Source organism: Lepisosteus platostomus, chromosome 3, assembly GCF_059453375.1.
Source record: "Lepisosteus platostomus isolate fLepPlt1 chromosome 3, fLepPlt1.hap1, whole genome shotgun sequence".
Classification (NCBI taxonomy): domain Eukaryota; kingdom Metazoa; phylum Chordata; class Actinopteri; order Semionotiformes; family Lepisosteidae; genus Lepisosteus; species Lepisosteus platostomus.
In genome coordinates, this window is record NC_142613.1 from 76590391 (window position 1) to 76600676 (window position 10286).

Below are 10286 nucleotides of genomic sequence, written 5' to 3' on the forward strand. Positions count from 1 at the left end.
GGTCTGTCCTTCAGGAAATCCAGTATCCAGTTGCAGATAGAGTTGCATAAGCCCAGATTCCTGAGTTTTGGGACCATATAATGTATAGGACAGAAAGATATCATACACCTATTGTTTGACTTCAGTTGCAATACACTTCATGGTGCTTTAAGATATAATACTTTGTATTCCATTCAATTTATATATTAACTGATACTTTTACAAAGAAAAAAACAGTGCCCTTTATTTTCGTAACCTTTAAGTTGCCATGTTTTTGCAAGAGAGCTGGAGTTATGTTCAAAATCTTGGCACATTATCTTGATCATGCTAAGAAAAAAATGTGTATTGTTTTTTAATCAATGTAATCTAATATGCAAATGAAAATGTGTATCAGATAATGCTGGATAATCTCAGAAATTTACAATAAATGATAAGAACTTACAGCCATAATTTAAATATTGTATAGTTTCATATTCATAATAAAAGGACTGGTTAAAATTAACATGCTTTCACTTTATGTGAGATATTTTTTTATCGAGTTATAAATCACACTTTAGCTATCATTTCATACAATAAAGTTAGTTATCACATTAGTTTTTCAGCTTTCACAATTTATAGGAGGAGAGACACTTTAAGTGTCACATATCAGTCACATATCAGAGTAGTCCTTATACACAGTCAGTCAGTTTATTTACATGACATGGGGATTATACTGCAAGCACAGTGTGAGTTTGGAATTGTGTTAATGAAATAGATTTTACCAGAACATTTTGTATTAAAGAATACAATCAGGCATGTGCCTGGACACAATTGTCACAGATGTTGGAAAGGATGAACCGCGGAATGACAGGAGAGCGAAAAGACCCTATGCGTAGAGGCGAGACGGGGGTTATACCTGGCTTAGCTGTTCAGGAAATGCCGTATAGAAACCTATGCCCTCAGGTAGCAGACGTGGGGCGACCTGGTGCTAGGCGGGTTTCAGTATATCTGTATGTCAATGCTGAGCGAAGGTAAATGAAGGACCCAGAAATATATAGCCCCAGAGAGAGAGAAACACCGGAAGTACAGCAAAGCACTGGAAACAACAGACAGGACAGAGAAGGAGCGCCCTTTGGCTGCAGAGGGCGTGATAGTACCTCCCCTTTAATAGGCGGCTCCTGACAGCACTGGGGGGAGGAAAAACCTAATTTAACTGAAAGGATACCTCTGGGAGTCCACGGCTGAGAGCTGCCCACTCCTCCAGGGTATAAACCTTTATTGGGTAGAGGAAGGGGGGGTGGAGTAGAGCTCCGGAGACTTAAAACAAAAAGACAAGTACACAAGCACAAACCACAACAAACAAAAACCTGGGAGACCAGGGTGACAAACAACAAAAAACAGATAGGAACAAAAGTTCCGAGACACAGGGGTCAGGGGGACCAAATAGAAGGGGAAACCAGGAAGTGAAAAATCAAAACACCAGGCAAAAACAAGAATAAAAACAAAAAACCCGGGAGGAAATACTGCAGACTGGGCAATAGGCACATTCACATTCTAACACTGATATCGGAGTGGACAACCGGAGGAAAGCCAGACCATATTCCGCTCACAGCCACAGATGTCCGGAGAGATATCCAGCGAAGAGAATGGAGGAACCGCCAAAAGCTCACCAAACTAACGCTGATATCGGAGTGGGCAACCCGAGGAAAGCCAGGCACAGGACCCGCTCACAAACACGGATGACCGGAGTGATATCCAGCGATTAGAAAGGGAGAGGAAATAAGCTTAGCATACTTTCAGTGATATCGGAGTGATCTACCCGAGGAAAGCCAGGTACAGGACCCGCTCACAGACACGGAAGACCGGAGTGATATCCAGCAATAAGGATGGGAGAGCCAGCTCAACATTCAATCACTGATGCCAGGAGAGACAACCCAAGGAAAGCCAGTTATTCAGGAGTGTATGTCGAAAAAGCATGACACAGACTGACCTGCTCACAGACTTGGAAGTCAGGAGTATTATCCTGCGATAAATAATAGAAGAACCGAAAAAAAAAGCCCAGAGAAAAAGAAAAAAAGCTGAGGAAAAAACAAAAGACGCCGCTCGCGGGGTCGAAAATGGCTCAGCATTCTGTCACGCATGTTGGGAAGGACAGAGGGCGTGACAACAATAGTGCAAGTGCCTGGTTTTACAATCCATGAACAAGGCATCTTTTCTTGTATGTGCTGTATGTTTGTATGTAGTTTCAGTTAACAATGCATGGGCTTCTGTCAAAGCGTTTTTCAGGACCCTATGCAGATGGCAGAATCCAGAAAGGAGTGAAACTAACACGGGGGAAAAGACTAGTATCGGGCTGGAAGAAGAACAGGGAGGCATGTTGATGGTGCGCTGGTGCTCGGGGGGGTGAGGGGTGGTGCGTGGCCAAGGTAAACAAGTCCTAAGGCTGTCCGTCGGGTAATCCAGAATGAGCAAAGTCCAAAGCCGGGTAATCCATCCATGACAGACAAGACAGGAGTTAAAAGCCGGAGAGGGATCCAATGAAGGGTCGGGGGAATAAAAGGGGTAACAGAGCCAGGCACTCCAAGCCCTGGATCCAGATGGTCAGGACGCCACTGCAAAGCCTATGCCCTTCCAGCCTCTCCTGGACTCTCTGGTAGGCAGGCTTCCGGGCGTTCATCTTCCAAAGCTGAGCCTGGAATGGTGGGGCTTTTGTATGGAGGGGCTGGAACAGGAGGCAGATGCACAAAATCGAGACAAACAAGAAAGAGCTGGAGCGCCCTTAAGGAGAGGGGCTTACGATTATGACAGCTTCCTTGGGACAGGAATAAAAAAAAATCCTAAAGATTTTAAATAAAGCCTCCTCTATGCCTTAAAAACTCTCAATTAAAAAGCCAACTACAATGGCTTAAATTAAGTAATGCCAGGCTACTAAACTTTGGAACAATATAAGGATGCCAACTGGCTGGCTGCATTTTCCTCTACATAAAACCAGTTGTGATATACTGTCATGTTCCAAGTCTTATGCACCTTAGGGATATTAAGGATACATATATAGGATTATATATGGATTACTACATAGCCAAGTGATAATTCAAACACATACAAAGGTAAGATGTGAAGATAAAGCAAGCCACATACTGTATGCTAAACCTCTGCTCTTCCTTGAAAATGAGGTATACAGTAAATAGGATAAAACCTTGTGAAAAATGCTCTAGTAATTTAATGAATGGCCATGCTAAGAGATCAATTCTTATGCTAAGAAGGTCAGGCTATTTCTCTAGTTTAAATGACATAGTCCACTAAACCATGGGTTGGTGCATTTACAGGCCTGACAGACTTCAAATGTGTTGAGCCTTGTCCTTAAAGTAAAGAATTTTGCCAGGTAATAGACTGAGATCTTAAGTGATGCAATTTAAATTTAGAAAAGGTTAAATCAGTTTACAGAACAGAATTGTCCTGTTTACGACATTCATTTTGTTTGAATGGCCTTACCTTTCTGTTACTGCATTTGTGTTTTATTTGGACGCTATCAGTTTTGTCAGTGAGAGGCTGTAGTAAGAAGTTATAATTCTGTGAAAAGCTGAGCCAAGGTACTATTACTTTTCTTAAAACATAATACAAGTCCATTCATCCATTTTCTAACTGCTTCATCTTGTAATGCAATGTGTGCAAGGCAGGATACACTGTGGACAGGACACTAGTCCATCACAGGGCACACAGAGACACAAACACAAACTCACTCTCACTCTAGGGCCAGTTTTTCCCAGAAGCTACATAACCATGTATTCATAATTTTGCAGAAATATTATATACAAGGAAATAGTTTTTGAAAGAAGTGTGAAGGGATTGATTCCCCCAAATCCTTTGCCTCAATGTAGGGATGATGGTGCTGGGAGGTGATATACTATACAATTCAGAACTTGTTGGATGCCTATACTTCTTTTCTTCTCTTTTGTAAAAAGTGCTCTTCTTGTCTGTGTTCTCTTTTGTGGCTCTCAAAATTTTGCCCTAGTGTTCTGCACTGTTTGCTTTTGCTTTTATTGTCTTCTATAGGTTCCACACAAATAACTGTTCAGTGACAGTATGATGATCTTAATACTGTATACTGCATAATCAATTGGCATGTAGAGTATTATCATAATGTAAAACCAGAAAATACAAGAAGACCTACAACAGGGCAGTCATGTGCATTCAACACACTGCCTTATTGAGACATCGAAGTTTACTCATTCAGTTCATTCATCAATTTGCTGAATTGTACTGTATATTATTTCATACAGTACTGTATAATATTACAATAATATATATTATAATACAAAGTGATTATTTGTAGTGAGCCACTACAAGTATAATTACATTTGCTATTTACTGTAGATGGTATCACTGAGATACATGTATGTTGCTGCTGTGCAAAGACATTGACAACTTAACTTTGATGTTTGTTATATACTGTGGTAGGTCATTGGCCAAAAGTCTAACACAAACATTGGCAGGGTGTAATGGTATATGTTTGTCTTTTTTGTGGGGAGGACTAAGGACTATTTAGTCTAGGTCATACAAGGTGTTTTCAGTACTGACATTGGTATTTGCCGATGTGGAGGCTATACCAACCTTGATTACCAACAAGTAAACAAAGGTGACGTTTCTTACTTTATGTCATTCATAGAATGATAAGAGAGTTGAACATTCTTAGCAGTCACTGGCTTCTTTAAAAGTTTAATTAGAAGACTCAAACAAAATTCTAAATTATTAAACAGATGTCACAGGACTTAATAATACATAGAAAAAAATAAACTTGCCAATAGATTTCTGGACGCGATTTTATGCAGGAAACTGTCCACTAACTACAAGTTTATTTTTACAGCCTAAATATTAGATTTGATGGGCATTGACAGAAAGAAAAAATATTTTTTTATTATTTTAATTAAATACAGACATGGGAAAGTGCTTTTTCTTTAGATGTATGAAAAACAAGCAAACACTTCTTCCTGCTAGAAAAGTTTGATTTTTCATTGTCCACATTACACAGCTGGTCACTTGCACTTAAAATAACAAATATTATGGAGCCTCTCAAGTGATTTAACCAGTAATTGCATCTGTGCGGACAACAAATCTAACTCTAGGGAATGATTTGCCAGTCATGACAAGGACTGCTCAGGTAAAAGCATATCACTGACTGGCTGAGCAAATCAGTCAGGTTATCCTTGGTATACCCATCTGTCACGGACCAACTGTAATAGAGGCCATTATTCTAGAGTTACACATACTTTTTCCAGCATAGACAGTGAATGTTTATAATAATAATAATAATAATAATAATAATAATAATAATAATAATAATAATAATAATAATAATAATTGCTTACACTTATATAGCGCTTTTCTGGACATTCCACTCAAAGCGCTTTACAGGTAATGGGGACTCCCCTCCACCACCACCAGTGTGCAGCATCCACCTGGATGATGCGACAGCAGCCATAGTGGGCCAGAAGGCTCACCACACATCAGCGATCAGTGGGGAGGAATGTGTTCAATATAGACAAGAAAAAGTACAATTGTTGGTTGTGTTATTTGTTTAATCAGATTGTGTTTATCTATTGCTATGACTTAGATGACGATCAGATCACATTTTGGGAGCAAATAATGCAAGAACACAGATGATTCCAAAGGGTTCACAAACGTTTTTCTCACAACTGTAATTGCAGCACTGACTGACCTCTGCAAGCTTTAATTGTCACGGACGTCCAAAGGGACTAACCGTGGGGAGCAGGAGAGCGGAAAAAGACCCATATGCGTAGCGGCGAGACGGGAAAAAGGCCCGGGCTCATTAGTGCAAAGAGTTCAGGAATGCCGTATAGAAACCTATGCCCTCAGGGAGCGGACGTGGGGCGCCCTGGTGCTAGGCGGGTCTCAGGACATCCGAACGTCAATGCTGAGCCAGGACAGAGTGGAAGACCCGGAAATATATAGCCCAAGGGAAAGAGAGGGACAGGAAGGACAGCAGACCGGAAACTAGGGACAGGTCAGAGAAGGAGCGCCCTCTGGCTGCAGAGGGCGTGACACCATCAACAGCATAATGTACAGTATGGCTTACCCAGGACCTGTGGGTTTTAAGTGTTAGTGATGAGCACTGCATACTGTACACCCTCACCTACTGTAGATGCTCATGTTGGTGCTGAATAAGTGAATAAGAAGGAAGGGAACTGACAGCACATGTAACACATGTTGATTAGAAATGGTCATTTCCAATTTGGAGCGGTAAAAAAATATTGCTTTAATACTAAAAACAATAAATTAAATTCCGTGACACTGAGTACTGCTGGTGGAATGACCAGGCTAGACCTGTACTTTACATTTCTTGCATTTACATTAACCCACCAAAGGTGTAAAAGTAACCCTCATGTCAAAGTACAGATACCAGTGTAGGTTACAAATTGAGACAGTAAAAATCTTATTTGTTACACTTAAACATCTTTGAAATCCACAGGTGAGTCTCAACATTTTAAATACACTCATTTCAAGTACAGAGCCACGAGAAAATAATCAAGTCACTTCATGAACTGATGTGAAGAACATTATTTCAACTGACAGACTGTGGGCTGTTATTAAGTATCTTCTTGATTGTCAGAATTTTCCAATGTATACTTTTAAAACTACAACTTATCAAGATTATTACAAAACACAAGATGAAAGAAAGAGTTGTTGTTTTTTTTATCTTACTATATATTGTTATATACAGTAGGAAACAATTACATTTTAAAAATTGGAATTCCCAGCTTTACAGTTATGACTGACTTCTCCCTGAAGACTATGTGAAAAAAAAATCCTGTTTAAAGCAAAGGAACTGGGGACTTCGTCTAGCCACTATTTGGTACTGTACGTATTTATGAATTCATAAGCTGTATGTGTTTAGACTACACAGTATTCAACACACTTTTTGAGTTTTAGACACATACTGTAAATTAGTCTCACAAAAATGTGTTCCTTACCAATTTTAGAATCCAAGTATTTGATTAATACAGTATATTGGTCAAATTATTGATTTACTATGATAATCGGACATATTGTTAAAATAAAAAAGCATTTTTAACTTATTATTTGAGAATTTAACTGTCTCTCATTGACATAGAATTTAGACACAATTTAGACTCCTTCAGTTGGCGATTAACTAAGTAAAAGCTGATTGAGTTTTGCCTGAGTTTATCTTATTCAATTTCTATTGCATTATTATCTTTCATTATGTATCCTTATTTTGTAACTTTAATTTTGTGATTTTTATGCCCACCCCGGTGAGCTCATAGAAAATACATTACATTGCCAGCAACTACTGCTGCATGCTGTATTGTTGTGCATTTGATAAATAAACTTTGATTGATTAATTGATTGAAAATATTATTTAATGTTTCCCATACATGATAATGGCACACTTTGGTGAACACACCTGAGTAACCCAGTTGAACTGTTAAAAAAAGGTTAATAGAGCCAAGTATAGCAAATATCGCTACCTGAGCCAGAATATACAGTATAGGGAACTTGATAAATAATTTAGGTTAATTTTTCTTCAAAATGTGAAGACACAATGTAGCAAAACCACAAAATAATGTACTGTTTTTCTTAATTGGCAAAACATTTTTACATGAAAATATAAATCCACATAATTTAACTTTATAAGATTTTTTATAGTATGGTTAAGAGTTTTGCGAAGCTAACATAAGCAATACCAACTCTTCAGAAATAACTAAAACAAACATTTTGAAATGATTTTAAAAAAGCTTGCAAAAACTGCACTAGTGTGCTATCGGCCACCCTGGTATTATATATTAATGCTTGTCTGTAAAGAGATGTGTTGATGAAGAGTTATAGCAAAATACCTTCCCTGTTATAATTATTTTGAATGCTTTTTGAAACCAGGGGTAAAAAAATCCATAAATTACAGGATTGCATGTAGAATTAAAGTAGCCAAACCATACGAGAGCATCAAAAAGAATGACAGGAGTTGAAAAACCAATGAAAGGATCAATAATCGTAGCCATAAAAAATGGCAACCAGCAAATGAGGAAAACACCCATTACAATACCCAATGTTTTTGCAGCCTTCCTTTCCCTGTTTTCTACTATCTTTCGTTTATGATCATTACGAGCACCTATTTTCCCTGATGTATCATTTAGCACTCTCACATGCCTACTAGCAACCATAAAAATTTTCACATAAAGAGAAATCATTACTGTTCCTGGTATTAAAAATGCTAGTAATGCCGCCAGCACTCCCCAGTGTTTGTTAAAAATTAAGAAACATGTACCCACACAAGAGTTTAAAATCACAAATTCCTCAATGCCTGTTAAATTTATTTTAGAAAACACCACTCCAAAGCCAAGCCCCAGTGAATAAATCCAACTGATGCCAATAAAAATGGCTACAACGAATGTGGTGATCTTGCTTCTATACCGTAAAGGATCACATATGGCGACATATCTATCAACAGCAATGAAAGTCAAATGCAAAATAGATGCTACAGAAATTGTCATGTCAAGACTTGAATGTATTTTACAAAACAAGTCCCCAAAGTACCAGCAGGTTTCCACAGATCTTACCATGCTGTATGGCATTACAAAAGCGCCTAAAAGACAGTCAGCACATCCTAACGATAGAGTAAGAAAATTAGTTGGAGAATGAAGCTGTTTGAAGTGAGCAATTGAAATAATGACCATTAAATTTCCACTCACGGTAGCTAACATTGTTCCAACCATAAATATGTACATAGCAACTTTAATAACTGCTGTCCTGTGTGCTTTGGGACAAGATCCTTCTAGATACTGAAAACAATACTGCATTTCTTCAAACTCCGTTGTAGAATTCATGATGAAGTTGTCCAGCAAATGGTGTTGCTAAAACAGAAGATAAGACATCGCTTACATTTCACTTAAAATGTCATTTCCTAATGTTTTAGGTGCATGTGATATATTTGGAATATAAAGAAGTAACATACCTTTTAAGCTGTACAATATATTTCAGACTAAATTAAAATATTTCTGTTCACTGTTACAATACTATATATAAGCTCAATGTTACCAAACATATATTCATAATCCTACCTACCTTTTTGCAACACTATCCTAAGAAATCTGTGTCTTTTTTTATTTTTATAGATTATATAATTTTAATGTATTGAAAACCAGAATCAGTATGGTTGATATACATGAATGCGTGCCTTGCGTTTATTAATGTTTTTGACTCAAATATTTATCTCAAAACCTTGAGTAACAGGTTACACCCACATCAATTTGAAGTGTGAATGACTTGAATGGTGTGACCTCGTGATTTCCCACAGGTCACTTTTTCATCCATAATTATAAATGTTCCTTTGTTTCAGAAACTGTAAGGTATTCTGTTGACAGATTTTGATTGCATTAGTTTAGGCACAAAATTATAAGGTCATCATATGTTTAATATTAACCGAGACAATCTGGTTAAAGAACAATGCTAAAGGTCTATTTATTACCATCGTAGTTCAAGATATAGATGTCTTATTAGTTGATTACAGATGAGGTTTAAATTGTGTTGACATATTCTGGCTGTGTGCACCACATAAATGACGAAAAGACATATTGTCTCTTCTTCTTTATTGTGACCTTTCAGAAGTCTGTGCTTTTATGAGAGGATGCTGGAAATCTCATATGCTGTAGCACTATATTGGTCAATTCAAGAGCTGTGCAGCTTTCACCTGTTTTTACAAAGGTGTCCATTAGATGGTGCTGGTTAATCTCTAGACACTCCTACACAAGTAAAAAAGTAAACTAGTCACTGCCAGAATGATGTTACTTTTAAAACAGTAGTTTATGGCCTAATTTGATTTATGATAAAGGGAAACTGGAAACATAATCAGTCTTCAACTAACATAAAGAATTATTGGCTTTCCTTATGTATGTTTAAGTAAACCAAACTATATACTTACATGGGGTAATGTAACACTGAATAATATTCATGATTATAAAATTAAGTCATTTAGAAACATGTAACCTAGTAAACTTTATATATAGACTAATATAAAACTCATATTAACTGTAAACATACTGTACATATGCCATGCATCCCTTTAAAAGCTTTATTGATTATTTTTGCTTACGTTCCCTAAGACATTTGTTTTTATTTTTCGGAATTTGATAATAAATTACAGAATTACAATACAAATAATAATAATAATTAAACTAGTGAACAAGCTTTTATTATTATTCTAAACAATTAAAAAAACTTATCAAAAGCCTCAGTTATCAAGTGCATCACTGTACGTCATAATCTTATTAACAATGCTCTTTCAAAACTATAAAAGT

The 10286-nt window shown here is 37.2% G+C and overlaps 1 protein-coding gene across 2 annotated transcripts; it reads right to left on the reverse strand.

The window, feature by feature from the left end:
• Positions 1-7778: 7778 nt before the first annotated feature.
• LOC148675557 (trace amine-associated receptor 4-like) lies at positions 7779-8942 on the reverse strand. 2 transcript variants are annotated; one of them, XM_088627218.1, is made up of 2 exons: positions 8879-8942; positions 7779-8761 (listed from the first exon to the last, which is right to left on the reverse strand). In XM_088627218.1, the coding sequence occupies exons 1-2, from the start codon at positions 8940-8942 to the stop codon at positions 7779-7781; spliced, it is 1047 nt and encodes a 348-aa protein (XP_088483344.1). The 2 variants fall into 2 exon arrangements, with proteins under 2 accessions (XP_088483344.1, XP_088483345.1); XM_088627219.1 differs by lacking the exon at positions 8879-8942 and having other exon boundaries at positions 7779-8789.
• Between the last annotated feature and the right edge of the window lie 1344 nt (positions 8943-10286).